The 20,758-nt window shown below is 42.0% G+C and overlaps 1 protein-coding gene across 7 annotated transcripts in view; it reads right to left on the bottom strand.

Annotated features, from left to right (window-relative positions):
* Positions 1-20,758, bottom strand: part of DNAJC15 (DnaJ heat shock protein family (Hsp40) member C15) — a 230,406-nt gene that overhangs the window by 176,473 nt on the left and 33,175 nt on the right. For 5 of the 7 annotated variants that reach the window (XR_015878951.1, XM_088476653.1, XM_088476714.1 and 2 more), the window contains 3 exons: positions 18,558-18,631; positions 18,330-18,406; positions 13,977-14,047 (listed from right to left, as the gene is read on the bottom strand). Coding sequence is in view for 6 of the 7 variants with exons in the window: in XM_088476653.1 (XP_088332779.1) it covers positions 13,977-14,047; positions 18,330-18,406; positions 18,558-18,631 (222 nt within the window). In the remaining variant the exon portion in view is untranslated. Of the gene's footprint in view, positions 1-1,746; positions 3,112-13,466; positions 13,600-13,976; positions 14,048-18,329; positions 18,407-18,557; positions 18,632-20,758 lie in introns of those variants that run through there. The other 2 variants (XM_088476761.1, XM_088476766.1) reach the window with 2 other exon arrangements.

Genomic DNA, 20,758 nt, shown 5'->3' with positions numbered 1-20,758 from the left:
ACCCTTATGAAACCGGTAGAAAAAAATGGTTTACATAATATGCTATTTGCAATTCCTATGATTTGGAGGGAACTAAAGGACCATTCACCTGATTGCCATTTCTGCCTAACTAACATTAGAGGAATTACATCTAAAACAAAATATACAGTTAACTATCCTAACATGCCATCTGCAAATGAGGCCTGTCTTACATAGTGAAGTTTCCTGTACCAAAGTTTCTGTCGAGAACGCAAAACTCAACCTTATCCCCTCAATCTCACTACATAGGTGTCATCCTTGACTGAATTATAATTTGCTCTCCACATTAAATCTGCATTAAAATCATATTATATACATCTAGGAAACATATCCAGAATGCGTACATAGCTCACCAAAGATGAAGCAAAAACTTTAATTCATGCATTCTCTCAAACATTTATTGTAATAGTCTCCTTACAAATCTTCATTAAACAGCCTTGCACCACTACAATTTATTTTAAATGCAACAGCTAAACTGATCTTCCTCCAAAAATGTTCTGCTACTGCTCTGATTTGTCAGTCCCTACATCAGTTGGCTTTATTTTACAGACTACAATATAAAATATACTACTGCTTACACATCAGGCTATCAACCAAACTACACCAACATACAACTCTTTGCTCATCTCAAAATATCTCCCAGCTCATCCCATCTGATCTATTAAAAAATTGCATCTCTCATTACCTGATCCTTTTCACAGTCCAGGACTCTGTTGAATACCCTCCAACATGTAACAAAACTTTCATCTAGCATCCAAACCTTCATGTGTTCCTTGAAAACTCACCTCTCCAAACATGCAGATTAACTTCCAGAGTCACCCACATAACCCAATTACCTGCCTTCTACACAGTTCACACAAAACTTAACTTTCACCACTCCCACAGCCCACAGATCCCAGGCCAACATTGCCAAGAACCTTTGCAATCTGTATAAATTTCCTATTACCTTATAGATTGTATATCTACGAGCAGGGCCCTCTTACCTTTTTGTCTGTCTGTTATTATCCAGTTTAACTACAATTGAATATACTGGCACCAAATAAAGAAAAGGTTTTATAAAATATAGCTGCTTATAGTGAGTGTTGATAGAAAAAAAAACAACAAGAACTAAATAAATTAAATGAACCATAACGAAGTCTACTGTATGAATGTGATCCTCCTTTTACTGGGGCGTTCCAAGCCTGGGAAATGGCCACATCTTCAAATATCCTTGGCAGACATATGCCACTTTTGCGCATATAAAAGAAACAGCTTGAGATTGGTTTATTTTCTCTGGTGGTAAATGTCTGTTGTTGAGGTTTAGCTGACCTTAGAATTACAAGCCCTTCTTGCTCACATACTGTATGTTATTAAAAAGTTAATCTGGTAAAGACAATTTGCCCTTAAAATATTTAATTTAGCTTAGAAAGAAATTGGTAAATTCAAGAACAATTAAAGTTCTTTATACAGAACACCCATAGACACATACATATGTTTCAAGGTCATTAAATGCACAATATATCACATGGCTCATTGACCTCACCGCACATGTAACATAAAGGTATTGTAGCTCACCAATGCACATTCCATTATCACAGTAGGCCAGTTCTTTGATTTGTTCTTGAATATTGTGCATATTCCAGCTCACAGCCAGAGCTGTATATTCATAATGAAGCCAAGCATTGTCTTTTGCCCACTCTCTAGATCGATGTTTTGAACATACAGCTAATTAAAGACAGGGGGCCTTGATGAGCACCATAAAATGTAATTTATAATGTGCTACACATACAATTTACATTATATACATTTGGCAGTTCCTACGATTTGATTTAAGCAAAACAAAAAGATTTTTTTTTCTCTCCTTTTGAATTTGTTTGTGGCAAATGCTTACAAGTTTTTCCATTTTACTCAGCCAGTAGCCGTTGATTGCAGAGAGAAGCTGGCAGAGAGTGCGACATTTTATTACGTATTTATTTATTTTCCACACTACATGGACGTGTTCTGCATGCAATGTAAGATGAACAAGACAGTCCAAAGAGAGAGATGATTGCGAAGCCAGCTGATGGCCCCTTATAAGAACAGCTGGGATCCAGCCACAGGATTTGATGAAGCTTCTACAGATCATGCTCTTGTGATCCTGCCAAGGTAAAAGCTATTTGCCTTGGAAAAGACACATGAAATGCAGAAAAATCTAAATCTGGATACATTTCAAAATAAAACCATATGTACATATGTAATATATCTATGTAACAACATCATTAATGGCAAAGTTATAGTATTTGAATGTACTGTACATACACTGATTAATACAAAATTTTCTCTTCCAGTGTCTTGAAAACCAGGTGCTTTTTTTTTTTTTTTTTAAGGAAAGAAAGAAAAAAGGGGACAATGGGGGTGATTTAGCTTGGGATGGAATTACAAAACTGCGTGCTAGCAACTTTGCAATTCTGTCCTTGTAAATATGCAAATGCAGCAGGAGGTGTATGACCCCACCTGCTGAATTTGCAATCCCAGCATTGCGACTGAGGTTGCAGGCTGGGATAACCATCGCAACCATCAATGGTGGACGGCGCCAGGCCGCCAGCCAGCTGAGTAAAGGAAACTGCGTCCTGCCCCTGGCCTGGTCACTTCCGGAAAATGGGACTGACACGCCTCCGTTTCCATGAATACCAGCCGACCCCGCACCGCCCCTTAAATGCCTCTGCCTGTCAATCAGGCAGAGGTATAGATGGGGCTGCATGCGATCACGCAGGATCCGTTCTGCACATTCGCAGAATGGGTCCTGCGCACACGCAGATACCCGATAATTGGGAATCTGTGTTCAGCACTGCAGGCTGAAATAGCCCCAATGACCTGTCGAATGGAGTAAAATATAACTCACAGGTTACCTAAATAAATATATTAAAACATTAGGAGTAGAATTTTTTTTTTTTTAAAAAGTAGATAAAAGTCTGAGCCTTCTGCTATGTAGGTATACAAAGGCAGTGTGCCGTGTTTCCTGGCAGCAAGCAGCTTAATACAAATTAATTATTCATCTCTCGTGTCAATGTTTTGTACTAGATTCCAGTAAGTCTTTTGCTTCATTTATTTTCATTGCAATATAAGGTGATCCACCTGTAATGAGAAACACAAGAGATTTAATAAGCTGAGCACTAATAAGAAACAAATAAAGTCCAGCTACACACTTCTCCCTTTTGTATGAAATAAAAAAATAGTAAGAAAATTAAAGTAATTTTCTATGGGATCAGTCCTATTAGTTGCGAGCCGCGTTGTAATGGCGTGGAAACGCCAGCAACACAAAACTCGCCCCCCCTCACAGCCTGGTCTTGCCCTGTACTTGTGGATTTTTGTTGGCTGCCCCAAGGGGCAGTGAACAAGACATCAAATCTGGAGGTACCGTAAGAGACGAGTGGATCGACCCTAGAGTGCTTCTATTTATCTATTAAACACGTGCCTGCCAATGGTACATAGGATGTGACCACAGGCACCTGACTTTCCCTGATGCAGTCGTAGCCCATGCAACCACAGGCTCTGCTCGTCCCCCGGCATTTTTGGAGAGTTTAGAGCAGGGGTCTTCAACCTTGGCCCTCCAGCTGCTGTGGGACTACACATTCCAGCATGCACTGCCACCTTTTTGATATAACAGCATGCTAAAACTATGGCAGTGCATGCTGGGATGTGTAGTTCCACAGCAGCTGGAGGGCCAAGGTTGAAGACCCCTGGTTTAGAGGAGATCATTTCTTCTTCTTTGAAGGTAAAGGCTGTGACATTGGCAGTCTGTAACTGCAGACATCACCTGTCCTTTTTGCTCCCCAGAATGCCCTGTGACTGTCTTTCTAGAGATGGGGCCCAAGAGACAAAAACAAAAGTGCTTGGAAAGAATAATGGTGCGTACACACGGTCCGATTGTAATGAACGATGTGAGCGATAACGATTTCGTTCACTTTTTTTCAGTCACCAACCTGACATCGACCAATGATGCACGTTCCCGCATGGATGGTAACGCTATTTATGGTCTTCCGTACATGCAGGCCAACTTGGGCGATTTCAACATGATTTGCATGTTAAGAGATGACCACTGAAATATCTATCATAGATATCTATCAGTGTGCACAACCAAAATCTTTGCCCTGCACTACGGAAAGTTGAAGGGAAATCTATCAGCGATATCGTTGGTTGGGCAGGTTGTACAGTGTGTATGCCCCATAATCTCATCTCGGAGCACTGTATTGCGGATCTGAGTTCAGAGCTGGCTGATTATTGACTATCAGTCCCACTGAGTCCTGCAGCTCAACTCTGCTACTTCCTGCTAAATAAGGCAATCTCTGACCATTGAGAGATGTAAATCAAAGGCTACAGGTGTGAAATATGCACCAGGGGTGGGAGGATAATGCGATAAGGCACAAAAGCACTAGGGGAGTGGGGAAATGCTATGGGGGCTGCAATCCCTACAGGGGGATTTGCAACGGTGACTACAGGCGTCATGAGATAAGGCTGCAGAGGTGTGCTACATGCAAGGCATATTTTTTTTTTTTTACTAAAACACTTTAATATGTTGTCAAATCGGTGATCTTTTATTAACAAATATATATTTTTTAAAAACTAACAGTTTCTGATGATGTTTTTGTAAAAAAATATTTGTCAGTTAAGTGGTTATACAGTACAAGGCAGGGATTTGGCGATAGGTCTTTCTGGTACGTTTACCAATAAGACACCAGCCACCATGACATGTCATATGAAGAGCATTTAATTTTAACAAATATTTTACTTTTATTATTTTATACTAGAGAGGAGAAGGGGGTGAGAAAACAGGGACCCGGGGCCCTAGTCTGGCCAGGCCAGGCTGATCCTGACATTAGTTCGCTTTCTGCCAATTCTCCCCAGGGCCAAGAATCCTATTATAGGCGCCACATCTTGCACAGAACCTGCTGAGAATGGAAGGAAACTCCAATGTTCTGTTCCTCTTTGTGGTACAGAGTGGTGGACAAAGCAGGAGGAGACAGCCGACCCAGTTATAAGAAAAGTGGGGTGACTGTGAGTTAGTGAGTGACTGGGGCTGGTACCATCTTTCAACATGGGGAGACACTTTGCAGGAGGCAGAAAAGTCTATCTCCTGCAACACACACTTAAGGTGCCTAGACACACAGCGATATTTTATACGATTTGCCCGATTTCGATGAATTGTGACGACAACTCGTGTAAAATATGCCCAAATCGTGAGTGTCCACTCACGATCACAAAGCCAATGCGTGTCCCCACTGGTCGCACATTGCATCTTCAGATCTGCCGTGCTGTAGGGCCGATCTGCCAATCTGGGACACAATGCACTGGATGCACGATAGATCTTAAGTCAGATTGGACATTTTTTACTCCAAATCGTGACCACGACTGCCTGGGAGAGTTCAGGGGAAATTGTGCCTCAGGTCGGATCGTGATCACATCGCTAAGTGTGTAGGCACCTTTACATGCCAAGCAGAAGAGTGCACGTGTGGGTATTAATGTAATGCGGGGACTATTAATAAATTGTTACGACATGCTTTCAAGCTAAAAAAATAAAAGAACAACAAAAGAATAACAAAAGTAAGCAACAAATATAGAATTTATTTCACAGTTGTTTATGCAGGTATCCAAAACACTTATATAGTAACAACATATTATAATAGCATATCTCGCTGTCATCTGTCAATCTGTATTACTCAGTATAACTTCTATATACTATAGAAATGTTATGCATCAGTGTAAGGTTGCATACACACGGGTCGATGTGCTGTATGAATATTATTGGTGAAAGATTTCTCTTGAACTTTCTGTATTGCAGGACAAATGAATTTGGGTGTACACACTGAAAGACAACTTTAAAGATATCTTTCAGTGAAGTCATCCTGCCACATCTCTGAATAGGCAATTCTTGACGATATCGTCAGATTGGCCTGCATGTACGGACGACAAAAGACATTGTTAACGACCAGCGGGAGCACACATTGTCTGTCGTTCACTGCATACACACTGAACGATATATCGTTGACTGATATCGTCCATAAAAATCGTTTAGTGTGTATGCGGCTTTACCTTTAATATTGTGGGCAAAAACAAATTGGCATAAATAATGTAGTGCGATACTGTTTTGTAATGCACTCTTATCTGTGTTAGCATAATGATATAAAAAGAGAGTTAGGAAAATGTAAGAAAGATGCGCAGTTTACAGGTTACGACGTGTTCCCTACCGAGTATAACACTACTACTTGGCATTGTAGTAAAAGGAAAGATTCCTACAATAGCCACTATTTAATATGGTACTTTTAAATAAGTGTTTGGTTTATCTCATATAGACAGTGAAGTCTCAGGCTGGAGGGGAACTTATAATCAGCACATGTTCAGATGCATTTTAATTAGGCACTGTGGCCCGAAATCACCAAACTTCACAGATCGTGAGCTGTACCCTAATTACTGGCAAGGTCAATTGCAGATATTATGTGCAGTTTGATGAATCCTAGCATTAAAGCCTGCAATATCCCATCCTGGGAAATGGCAGTTAAAGTCTCTCCTGGCTCCATTTTCAGTGTAATTTGCTCTAAATTCTCAATATAGAAGGAAAATTCAGACATCAAGTGTCAGTCTGGTCCCAGCTAATTAGGGAAAGAAATATCAGCTCACTTGCAGCAGGCGACTGAGGTCTTATCATACTAGTTATCATGTAGTGAATGTTGTTGATAAACAGTCCACAGAGAAAATTATTTATTCTAAGCATAATACCCGCAACACAAGCATGTGCATACAGATGTAGGTCACAATATAACACTATACAAAAAGTTTTGGTGCATAATTGCAGCCATTTAAGCACTTTGCAGAACTGCATAATAAACTTAACTGCATTGTACACAGTCATTTAAGCAGTACAGACATCACTTTCTATATCTCACTATTACTTATATAATGTGAGATTAGCGAAAGACAAAGAATTGCTGTTTTTTTTCCCAATAGTTACTGCAGATTTAGCTAAACAAGTTACCAAAACAAAGCAATCTGCAAATACTTACTGTAAGGCAGATTGTTCTAACCAGGAAAGGAAAAACAGTTTCCATGAAAACTAATAAGTGCACGGACATGTGTGTGTTGTGCAATCTTTTTCATCTTAGCTTGCACTACATGTAATGCAGAATTAGAGTAAATTGATCCGGCCCTTGCCAGCAGTTTCAGTTGTTCACACCTTTCTCCTGGCTACTTTAGCTAGAAAAGCTAAAAACTCTGCTGAGCTGTAGACTGTCCATGCAGCCCAGCGCACAGGACACAACAGCCCTATATCAGCTGCCGTGATGCCTTCCAGTCAGCAGAGCCACTGTCAGACTGTGGAGGGACAGGGACTGTGGGCCTGGCTCAGACCCAGTCGCTATCTGCGCACGCTCGCTAGATGCGTATGCAAATTTTTCAAAGTGACACCACGGGAAGCGAACGCTCGCCAAGGTATAAGCACGCCCACCATGTCTTAGCGAGCGGTCACTTTGTGGGAGCGTACGCCCAATCGCAAAAGCAGAGCCGCCCACCAGCACATGTCATCTCCTGGAAGTGTATTAAAACATTGCTACATCGAGCACCATCATATGCTAACGCAGTGCTTGCAGAAGCTTTACCCTGCAGCAGCATTGCGAGGAAATCAGGGTAAAAAAACAGGCAAGTGACGTGTACTATGGACGCTGCGTGTTAATTATGCACGCCTCTGAAAACGGCGCTGAAACACTCAGGCATGCCTGCGTTCGCATCTCCAACCCCCGTAATCAGTGGCGTAACTAGGGCAGGGCGGGGTTCGTGCCCTGGGCGCCATTGGACCGGCGGCGCAGGGGGGGCGCCGCCGGCCATGGTACCGGCCCGCCCTAGTGAGCCAGTGTAGCGCTGACCGCAGTGAGTGCGGTCAGTGCTACACATTTACACAGGACCAGCGCTAGGCTTCCAGCGCCGGTCCTGTGCTGCACGCCTGAGCCCATTCCCTCCCCCAATAGCGCCAGGAGGCGGGCTCAGGCTCTGCATAACACACGCATCGCCGCCAGCGCTGGCGGCGATGCGTGTGTTAAACAGCAGCCAATGAGAGTCAGATAGACTCTCATTGACTGCTGCAGCACCCACTGCAAGAGCCGGACTTCCGTCCGGCTCCTGCAGTGGGTAATGGGACTGACGTCATGACGTCTGTCCCATAATGCTGAGCGCGCCCGTCCGGGCGGGAGCGGCATCGAGAGCAGGAGCAGGACCAGGAGCAGAGATTCAGGTAAGTATATCTTTATAGATATATATATATCTGCACAACGGGGGAGGGGGGTGGCTACTACTGGGGGGACCTCTACTGGGGGAGGGGTGGCTACTACTGGGGGGCACCATTGGGAGGACCTACTCTACTGGGGACTACTACTTGGGGGGGAACTACCACTGGGGGCATTATAAAAGGGGCCTACTAGAGGCACTGCACTCGGGGGACCACTACTGGGGGAAATAATAGGAAGGGCCACTACAGGGGGCACTGGATAGGGGGGATCACTACAGGGTGCCTGCATAAGGGGACCACTACTGGAAAAACTGCATGGAGTGGGGGGGGGGGGGGTGGACTACTGCTGGGTCACTATATAAAGGGCACTGCATAGGGGTGGGGGGGGGGGGGGGAGGACTACTACTGGGGGCACCATATAAAGGGCACTGCATAAGGGGATACTGCTACTGGGCGCACTGCATTGTGGGGACTGCTACTGGGGGCACTGCATAAGGGGGAACACTACGTGGGGCACTGCATTTGGGGGGCCACTACTGGGGGTACTGAGTAAGGGGAACTAATTGGGGGCTGTATAAGCGGGACCACTACTGGGGATACTGTATAAGGGGCACTACTATGGGCCTGCATAAGAGGGACCACAACTGCAAACTGGGGGTACTGTATAAGGGGTACTACTGGGGTTAAGGTGCATATGGATAGGAATGTTCAGCATGAAAATAAAGGGGTGTGTCATGTTGACACGCCCCATTTTTAAGTGATCACGCCATTTTTTTCCCACGTGCGCGCACATAACGTTATGTTAGTGGGGGGGGGGCCCTCCGTTTTCAAATTTGCCCTGGGCTCCAAATACCCTAGTTACGCCACTGCCCGTAATTAGTGTCCTGCCCCTGTTACCACCCACAAACGGCCTCTCCTGTCACTCATTTCACTGGGCTGTCTTTGCTGGGCGAGCGAGCTGGCTGCGATCGCACAGAGTAGTTAATGCATGCGCAGAACGAAGCGTGCGCATGCGCGTTCTCAAATCATCGGGCCGCTTGCGAACGCACAGCGCTAGCGAGCGTGTCTGAATCAGGCCCAGTGACCAAAATGTATCAGACTATGGGGAAGCAGTTGGTTCATTAGCAACACATTCTCGCAGGCGATCTCCTATCAATTAAAACAGCTTCAGTTCTCAACCTGGGTTACTTGCACTGAAGATCAGGGGTACGCGGAAAAAATTCAGTAATGGCTGGAGGAGTATGTCTCGTCAGCCTTCGATGGCAGAAGTTCAGTTACTCCAGCAGCCTCGCTAGTATAGTAAACCCAGACAGTCACAACCTCTTCCTCCCCATTTCAGAGCATCAGTCTCTCTAATTCAGAGGCTCTTATCCTGTAATGTATTTGAAAACCATAAGCATTTCGTGGCCATCAAAGACATCAGCACCTGTCCTATACTAGGCAGGCTAACAGCACTCAGCTTACACTTCTATAATGATCAGGTGTCCTACAGGATACATAGGGAAAGCAGTGTCCTACAAATATCTACCCCTTATGCATCACAGTACGGACCTGATAACAGGCAGGAAAATACAGTGACATGATCAGTGGTATTCCCTGCATAATAGAGATTTTGTAACACAGCATCCCTAATGTCAGAACTTGTGACTATAACATCGGCCTATGATTTTGCATCTTAATATATGTTTAACCAGTTTATAGTTGATTCAAAATAATAAAGTTGAAAATGTAATAATTAAAGGTTTCCCATTTTTTCTGCCTAAAATCACAATAACTGTTCCCCTATTCTTTAAAGTGGTGCTGTTACCAACCAAAAGGGAAAAAATAGAAGTTAATTTCAAATCAATGTTTAGATGTTTACTAATTACTAGTTTTGTTTTTTTGTCACCTTTTTATGCAAATGTTTCAGGGGCCAATTACTCGCTGTCATCTAGAATATATAATCGCTGGAAGTGGTAATAAATATTCATCATTTCCACCTGCTTAGCACTTTCTGTCCTGCTCCAATTGATATGTTCTGCATTACTGAGCTGAGGACGCGCTTCAGTAAGCTTCCTATGTTGGTGTGAGGGACAACATGCAATGCTATGTACATCAGCTCTCCAAAAGAGCATCTCCAACCTGGCCTGTCATTGACAGGAGCTGCCCACCTCTGGGCCATCTCTCAAATGAAGTTATAGAGTGGAATGGGGTAGGGCAGAGAACCTTGTGAAAGGTATTTGGGCACATGCAGCAGTCTAAGAGCACTGGTAGGTATTTTTATAGCTACTCTATTATTACATTTTATGATTGATGCTGTAGGTGCACTTTAGTCCTGATTAACACAATACCATAACATTTGGAACTGGACCATATCATGTCTAAGTAATTGTTATTGTTTGTTTTAAACCTAGCAAATCTTGTATCCGTGTAATAGGAATCAGTAGTTCATATAACTCTTTCTTTTACAAAACGCGGCAATCTTATGTCTCCGCTGGAACGCATTTGCTGGTTTTTGTGGTAGTTGCATGATGCTTAGTATATTGTAAGTCATTAATAGTAGCTTGAAGAAAAATGTAAGGAAAAACGAATACCACCAAGCAGTGACTTACAGTACGAATGCTTTGTATTAAAGAAAAAATAAAAAATCATACAGTAGGTTGCAGCTTCATATGGGAAACAGAACATATTTGTCTGCAGGAATACGGTACAAGCTGAAAAGTCATAATCAATTGCATCTGGTCATGACCCTTATTGTTTTTCCACTCACCATTAAAACAAATTGATTAAAAAACCAAGCTGATGAAATGCTTGCAATTTTATAGTACATGTTTACTACCCTTTAATAAATGGAGGCCATAAAAACAAGTAACTGGTGTCTGCTATCTAGAATAAACACATCACTTCACAGGCTCATCTCACTTGCAGTGGAGCACATGATTACTAACGCTCAATAACCAAGGGATGAAAATCCTGCTTCCTGTAAGGCAGATACAAAGCAGGCATACAGTGAGAGTATATCGCTATGGGTGGAAACAATCTTAGAGGAGTTACAGCTATTTGATTCCTCCTTCATATCACTGGCTCTATTGATGCATTAATAGTAGAAGGTAGTAGGTCACTACTCATGTCTCTGACAATCTATTTGTAACAAGATGTTCTAAATCCCTATAAAACATTGCAGCAAGTGCTGTGATCATCTGCCAATATAAACCAACTGCAATTCAGCACAACCTTTCAGTAGTGTAACACCAACAAGCTCGTTTGGATAAATAGCGCATCAGCATACACCAAGTGCATACACCATACAGCATGTGCATACAGCATACACCATACAGCGTGTGCATACACCATACAGCATACACCATACAGCGTGTGCATACACCATACAGCATACACCATACAGCGTGTGCATACAGCATACAGTGTGTGCATACAGCATACACCATACAGTGTGTGCATACAGCATACAGCATACACCATACAGTGTGTGCATACAGCATACAGCGTGTGCATACAGCATACAGCGTGTGCATACAGCATACACCATACAGTGTGTGCATACAGCATACACCATACAGCGTGTGCATACAGCATACACCAAGTGCATACACCATACAGCATGTGCATACAGCATACACCATACAGCGTGTGCATACAGCATACAGCATGTGCATACAGCATACACCATACAGTGTGTGCATACAGCATACAGCGTGTGCATACAGCATACACCATACAGTGTGTGCATACAGCATACACCATACAGCGTGTGCATACAGCATACACCATACAGCGTGTGCATACAGCATACAGCGTGTGCATACAGCATACACCATACAGCGTGTGCATAGAGCATACAGCGTGTGCATACAGCATACACCATACAGCATGTGCATACAGCATACACCATACAGCATGTGCATACAGCATACAGCATGTGCATACAGCATACACCATACAGCATGTGCCAGCAACACTTCAGGCTGTGTTTTCTCAAAAGGCAGGAGGCAAAATATTTATGTGGTTTGGGGAGGACTATGAGGATGGTTAGAGGGAAGTATGTACTGAGATCATCTCAAACCATTTGCTATTTGGAAGCAAACTAATAACAATAAGTACCTACAAACTACAGACACTGACTTCAGGTGGACAAAAATCATTTCAGCTACATTTTTGATATTCACATAAATAAATTAGCATAAAAACGATCATGGAAAAACTATAAATAACACCATGAATAATAATGGGACGTCCAAAATAAATAAAAAAATAAAAATCAAAGAACAACTCAACTTCACTATACATTTTATAGCTGAAATTGTGACAATGGTGCAAGTTACCATTCCCGCACGAGCATTTCACATTTCAGATTACTATTATGACCACTGTTAAAAAGACTTATAAAGGCAGAAGTTGGTACAAGTAAAGCGTCAGCACCATGTTATAAAATGTGGAGAGTGTAATAAATCTGACTACAAGGAAAGCAAAAAATACTCTGTTTGACTTTTGAAATACAGCGTAATGTTTTACCATCTGCTATTTTTAAACTGAGGCAGGAATGAGCATATGGGTGTGCTTTCCTACAGCAGATGCGGTCTACTTAGAAGTTATAATAATAGTCTTTCCGTAAAATAAATCATTTACATTCAAAATCTGGCTAGTTACAGCATTTGTGCTCTGGTTCTGCAGCCTGTAATTTCTAAACTCTGAATGGCATTAATATTTTATGGCAAGTTTACAGAAGGCAATCTCACTCAGAAGGGCTTTTATTTCTTGTGTGTTACCAAAATGGAAGTGATTGAGCAGACTTTTTCCCACTTTTAGCAACCACTTATAAATGATTAAGCATCGCCTGCTTTACACTAATGTAGACATGATCAAACCTGGGCACCTGGTATTTTATAGAACGAGAGTCAAGATCCGAATACTTCTGCATATATAACCAGAATGTGAATGTGGAACGTGATTTATTACCATGCAATGTGGCAAGTGAGGTAATTTTCCAATTAGGAGAGTCAATCACATAAGTTCATTTCAATGTATCTATTGATGTAGTGTACAGCTTATGGTGAAAATCTAGCATTGCAATGGAGCATTCTTCAATAACTAAAAGTAATGTATTTATTACAGTATGTTGTATAAATGTCATTTACAAACTATATTAGAAAATGCTAAACATTCAGTGTATACATTTTTCAGGTGCTGTCAAAGCCGTATAAATAAATGGAAATGAAAGGATTCAGAGACACTAGAGGGGTTAGGATGATGACACGGCAGTTCTTTGGTTTACTCATTTCCTAACTAGTATCCATACACTACTGTTGCTGCCATGATTCTCTTGAATCAGAGATAGTTGAATGTGCATTTTGCTGAAAAATAATTTTCATATTGCCAGTGAATATATTGAGGTTATAAGAATATAAAATAGTAATAATAACACTAAATAAAATAATACATTTACATCTTTTTAACTGCCAATAGATAGTTCTTGATAAAGCAAAAGGTGGAAAGGTTCTCATTTTCTTTTGATACTACAACTCTATACATGTTATACTTAAGTAATACAATGCTCAGTGCTACTAACTTTTAGTGCATCATAGCAATATCCAGTACTACAACCAGACTGAACTCGCATAACAAATGTTAATGCTCGGTAGCAAAGACAGACATGAATATAGTCAAACTCATGGACGTTCCATTTGTTTTTATTGCTAAATAAAACAGGGGGAAAAAAATGTTATTTTACCTTTATCTGGATGATTTAAAATCATGATTTGCCGATGAGCTGCCCGAATCTTGGATTTGCTAGCAGATGGACTGTAAAAGTAAAGTTTGACAATAAAATGGATCAACTAAGGAGTGTAAATTACATTTTACAGTGCAGTGTTGCAAAACTAGCAGGACTTTTGCCATCTTGTGGGCAAGATGTAGTACTGCGCAAGCAATTTAAATACAAATCTATTAAGAAACTTGTCTGCTTTGTACTGTTAATTAGCTGACTCAGTAATTGTTTCTTCTACAGATTAATTTAATGTAGTTCTGTCCAGATGAAGAGAAAGGGATATTTGTAACTTTAAGTGGCTAAGCCAGCAATTTGTCCCACATGCCCAGGCTCATTATAACTTATGCATTGCAGTGCACATTTTCACAAAGACAATAATGCAGACTATAACCTTAACTCCTTGGCACTCCAAAGCCGTAAGGCCCCCCCCCCCATACACAGGGCGATATAGCAGGCGATCGGACCGATTGATGCAATTTACCTGCTATATCGCACTGTGTATGGCACTGATATCGGGCCGAGCGTGCTCCTGCGAGGTTGTACATCGCACCCCCTGATCTGTCTGCAGGACCATGAGATCACGGGATGCGATCCCATTGATTGCTATGCCGGCGAGAAAGGGGGTGCCAGCATATTGGGCGGTCGGGGCGGTTGGCCACCCGATCGCACAGTGTGCGCAGACCGCCCGGTATGTCGGACGACGGATCCCCTATTGTCTCGCACGGTGCAATCGCACAGTGTATGGGGGCCTTTAGGGGCATTTTCAATTGGTCATGAGGTTTTTGCAGCAAAAATGTACTTGGGCATCACAACCAATTTTCTATTACTGGGTGTATGTGAGAGCTCCTAATACCCATGGTATCCAAAGGAAAAAAAAAAAAAAAGAAAAAATCTGTTAACCAATTATTTCATGCAAAACCCCACAGATTTTTTTTTTTTTATTTTTTTTTATTAAAAAGGGGGAATGCCTGTACCTAACAAAATATTGGGTAACAGGTAATGGTTTTTACTGTCCCAAAGAAAAATACATTGTTTTTTTTTTTAAATGTATTAAATGGCTGATTTGCGCATCTTTTTTTAAGTAACAAATATAACAAAAAAATCCAGATGTAGAAAAGAAAAAAAAAAAAAAAAAGTGATTTTGGGGTAAATTTAGACCAATTAACAAAAAGAAAAGATAATAAAGCAATTATTTTTCATTTAAATAAATGCTTTAATTAAATTTGCGGTGCAAAAATGAACAAAAAATATTAATTTGGTGTAATCTGAAACCATTATTGATTTTAACTACTAATAATGACAATTATTGGACCAATTAGACTAATTGAATACTTCCAATTGCCTAATTAGTTATTAGGGGGTGTGTCCAAGGGGCCCCCAACATTTTTAGCTTAAAATAGGGATTTTTTTATTTTTTTTTAGACCTGCTCTGGAGCTGCAAGAAAATAACCACTGCATTTCTTATAGAAATTACCGCGACTACCTGGCAAATGATTGATGAAGAAACCCCACGTCGCTGCATTTTTTTTAAATTTTGCCCGCATTTGGATATGCTCTGAAATGTATGCCCTGAGGAGCTGTGCCTTTATACACCCTCCCCCTGTGCCAGCTGATACAGGGTGTTTTATTTAAGAGAATGAATTGTAAGACCTGCAATCAGGTCTTGGCCTGCCACTATGAAGGCTGCATTCTAAGGATGTTATTCCAAGGATACAGAGTTAAAACCAGAGTTTAAACTGAATTTTGCCCCACTCTATAATCAGTGGTAGCTCAAGGCACGGGCTAGCAGGCCCTTACCCCAGAGCACCATAGCCTGAAGAGCGCAGCCCACCTGAACATTATTTTAGAGAGACGCTTATCACTGCCTGGCTTCGGAAAAAAACGCCCACCACCCACCTGCTGGCATTACTGGTATATGCTCAGGGGGAGGGAAGGGGCGACAGTGCAGCACTTGGCACGGAGAACCCTAACGCCGGCCCTACAACTTCACTTGGTAATTTGACACATTGTTTAACATTATCTATTATTCCTGCATTCTGTCTTCACACATTTTGAAGCATGGCATCTCTTGCAGCATATGTCTCTCCTTACTGCAGCATCATGAACTCCCTACTCTATCATGCCTCCCCTTCCCCTTCTTCCTAATCCCACTTCCCCAGTATCTCCGCCCACTTCTCTCCAATTTCCCACTGCATTTTACACTTCCATGAACTGCTCATCCTGCCCAATGTCACCTATGTAGGGCGCCCTAGATGGCTGCCTCACTTTGTACTTTCAATAACAGAATGTACAACAAGTGTTATGCAGTATGTACCTTTACGTCTTATGTACATGTATTGCTTATCGTACATCGGGCCTGATGATCGCATACTCCCGATTATCGCACATGCTCAGAATGGATCCTGCATAAATCGCATGCAGGCCCCCGTATGCCCCTGCCCGATTGATAGACAGAGGAGTTTACGAGGCAATGTGGGGATGGCCTGCACTACCAGAAACGGGGGTGCTGGGATCACAGATGCAGCAGGAAAGATCAGACACCTCCTGCTGCATTTGCATTTTAGCATGCTGCTTGCGTGCGGCTTTGCAATTCCATCCTCTGTTGAACCAGGCCCATTGTAACCGATGTAGTGCTCCCAACATGGAATACTTGCCTACTTTTGAAAAAGCATTTCAGGGAGACTGTGAAAGCAACATCTATGAGGGGATGTAGTCGGCATCCCAGCGTGCAGGATGCAGACGCTCTAAATACCAGCGCCGAAATCCGGACAGGTCAAGATCCCGGCACCAGTATCCCGACAGTCACCATTCGGGATGCCAAGTATCGGGGTGCACGGGGAGGGGAGCATTAGGTAGCAAGGTTAGGTTTAGACATTAGGGGGAGGATTAGGATGCGGTGAGGTTAGATTTAGGCATCGGGGAGGGGGTTAGGTTTAGGCATCGAGGAGGGGGTTAGGTTTAGGTATCGGGGAGGGGGTCTATGTTTAGGGTGTGGGGAGGTTAGGTTTAGGCACTAGGAGGGGGGGTAAGGTTTAGGCATCGGGGAGGGGGAGGTTAGGTTTAGGCACTAGGAAGGGAGGGGGGTTAGGTTTAGGCACCGGGGAGGGTAGTGAAAAAAACGTACCTTGTGTTGCAATATGAATGTGGCAGTAAACTGGGCGTGTACTGCTACATATGAGAGGCGTGTCATAAAATTGATTTACATCCAAATGTAAATGAGCCCCAAAGCAGATAGTAAGATCTACTTGTTGATTAAACCGGTTTTGAAAATGCATGTAGCCATAGGGATCATTGTGCCTTTTTATAACCAATGCAGGGAAATTACACTGATGATCCTATTTAGATGTATATCTCTGTTTCATGATGGGGTAAGGTGCAATCAGGGAGATTGCTGGACTCTTCAGGGAGTCAGGGAGTCTGCTGCTATTTCAGTGAGTCTCCCTGACAATCAGGGAGAGTTGGCAAGTTTAAAAAACAGACAAATCTCAGGTGCACAACTCCAAATTATTAATAATATATAAATGCAATAAAATTAGCAAGTTTGCAAAATGGCTGCCTCGTCTGGTACTCTATTGTGTAGAAGAATAAACAGTGGTGGTTCTGATTACTTTACAAGGATCTCACCTATTACTTTCATCTCCCCATTATGTGTCATCTGTACCAGGCATGGTCTATTCTGCCCAGTTTAATCCAACGGCGCCTAAAATGGCTGTCTCATTTGGAACCTTCATGGTTAGGATGAATAATACTTGGAACGGATTACCCAAAATGGCTGCTGAACCTTTGTATTATGCATGGTTTCTGTATTTTATGAATATGTAAATCTCTGTATTATGTTCATACTAATCGGTAAAGCATCTTGGGTCCTATTGGAGATAAGTGCTATAAAAATAAAAATTATTATCCACAGCACTGTGGCACCTGACAACTAATAATGTCATTATTTCTAATGACAATAATCGCAGTCTATGAATAATTATACTGGAATATTACTAATGTCACTTGTATCTTATAGCTATCTATATATTTCAAGTGAAAAGTCCTTCCCATGGTCCTTAGTAGTAACTTGTTTTTTCATTTAAGTTATGAAAATGAAGGAGGCAGTTCACAAGAAACAGATTAGTTGGATCCATTGTGGTCAGTGGTTTACATTCCCATAGTTGCTAAACACTGTCTGATGTTATGGGGTATGAGAGTTCAGCAACAGAGAAAGTGACAAATGGCCCTCATTCATTGCTTATTGACAATCATTTCAGAACACCAGTGTTTTATTTACATTTAGAATTTAGCCTTATATGAAAAAAGCAGTACACCTACCTAACACCTAGAATTAGGCTAGCTTCCCGTTTATTCATTTTCTGCTCAAATCCTCCTTTGTAGTAGTAAGAAAGGTTCTGCAGAAAGAGAAAAACAAGTAAGACTGCACAATCTCAGCAATGTAACAGCATCACACGCTTGGACGTGACCAGGAGATGAAGCTTAGAATTAAGATATAGAATCTTACAGCTGTAGCTCTACTTGAAAAAGATGTTAATTCACACTTACTGGAGTTGGGATTTTTTTTGCATTCTCCATGATAACTTGACCCAAGGGTTTCCAGAGTTGAAATGTGAAGCGACCTATAGGAATTCACACAATTTACTGTCTCTCCATAACAAATGGTTATTTTTATGCTAGGCTCAGCGACAGCAAACAAATGATGCAGTATCATTATCACGATCAAAATAGTTTTCTTCTATTAATACAATTCTATATTATATATTCTATAATATTTTTTTATTCAAATACAATTTAATGTAAACTAATAGAATTACATCTAAGATTTAACATCCACACTTTGATGCAAATGTTTTTTCTTTAGAAATAAAAGGAAAATGAAATAGTTGTAAGAGGACATCTGGTCTTTTTTTATAGGAATGGAGTCTTGCATCCAATTCAAAATACTAAAACAATAACAATACTAAAAAGTGTTCTCAAAAGGGCACAGGCTCAACTTTCAGCTTTGAAACTCCCTATGGGCAGGAAATCAAAGCAAAAAGGGTGTACTAGGTATCCCGACAGCGGAAGCCAGGCAGAGGTGAAGATCTCGACTGCTAATTAGACAAGTATCGCTAACCTAATTCTCTACCCTAACCCTCCTTTAGGGGTGCCTAACCTAACCCCCCCAAGTGCCTAACCCCCCTCTGTGCCTAAACCTAACCCCCCCTTCCCCGCAGCCTAAACCTAAGTGTCCTGGGGGGGTGCCTAACCCTAACCTCCCCCCAGGGGTGCCTAACCCTAACCCCCTCTTCCCCTAGCCTAAACCTAACCCTCCCAGGGGGGGTGCCTAACCCTAAATCCCCCGGGAGCCCTAACACCTATAGCTGCGGGGCCGCTCATTGCCCACCCCTATGAGGCTTATCATGTACAGGTACCAGAGGCCTAGTGTATAGCCACGGGATGAGGAGCACACCGGCAGCACTGCCTAGCTGCTCCTGACTTGGAAATGGATACTGCCTGACAGTAGTCCATCCCTAAGCATCACAGCTATATGATGTCAGGTCGCAGCCATGATTTACGATAACTTATTTGTAATTTCAGTGCAGACTACTGCATTTAATAAGATTCCCATTGGATTTTTAAAGTGGTAAAACAACCAAAGTTGGAGTGATTTACATACATATGGAAAATGTGACTTTCACCTTTTTTAATAACACGGTTATGACAATATTCTCCCATGTATACGATACCATTTCATTATATATCCTTTTGGTGCTCTGTATATTAGTCTGTATAAAACATACAGCAATCTGTGGGAGGTTTCTTACTGAGACGCGTACTGTATTGCTGTAGGACTTCCAGCGCGAGTGACCATCAAAGATATTGATAAGCTTTCCTTGTCCCTGGCTGGACTCCTTTGGTAACACAATTACATACACATTTGTATCTTTTAAGGACTTCAGACCACTTACAAGTTAATGTATCATGCTATTCCAAAAGAAGACCCTCATCCACTGACTGATCATCTCCAGACTGGACTACTGCAGCCTCCTCGGCTCCCACCTGTCTCCCCGCTACAACCTTCCTCTTCAGAACTCAATTCAAACTTCTCAAATACAAGTTAAAAATAGAAACCAAATAAGACTTTGCGCTGGGAAAGAATTCGCCCAAACAATTAGATGATGTATTACCATACAAATACAAAACAATAACATACTAAATATAAAGGTTTAAAAGTCCGTATAGGCGCTTTCTTCTGTCCACATAAAGAAATATAATCTTCAATTACTCATATGAACATGTATTATAAGATGACCATGCATCCATATACAACACCACTGATGACACTGCAAACTCCAAATTAATGAGCCATTGACGAATCAGGATCACACTAATATACAAAGTCCTCACCTAATCCTCTCCCATTTACATTGCTGACCTCATCTCCCTTCACACTCCAGCCTGTCCACTTCGCTCCACCCATGAATGCTGTCTCTCCTCCCTCCTACGTTCGTCTCCAAGAGCCCATGCTGCTCCCCACTTCTGGAACTCTTTCCCTCTCCCTATCAGACTCTCCATCTCTCTACAAAATTTCAAAGAGGCTCTCAAGATTCACTTCTTCATCATAGCCTTCCAGCTCTCATCCTAACCCACTGCTCCTTGCTCACTGCCTCTCCCCCAGTCACCCCTGTCTGTCTGCCCCCCCCCTTTAGACTGTAAGTGCTCATGAAGAGGGCCCTCTTCCCTCATATGCTTTTCCCTCCCTC

Source organism: Taudactylus pleione, unplaced genomic scaffold (genome assembly GCF_031769625.1).
Source record: "Taudactylus pleione unplaced genomic scaffold, aTauple2 ptg000005l, whole genome shotgun sequence".
Taxonomy (NCBI): Eukaryota; Metazoa; Chordata; class Amphibia; order Anura; family Myobatrachidae; genus Taudactylus; species Taudactylus pleione.
Note: the sequence above shows the minus strand (reverse complement) of the source record. Positions and strands in the feature narration are given on the sequence as shown.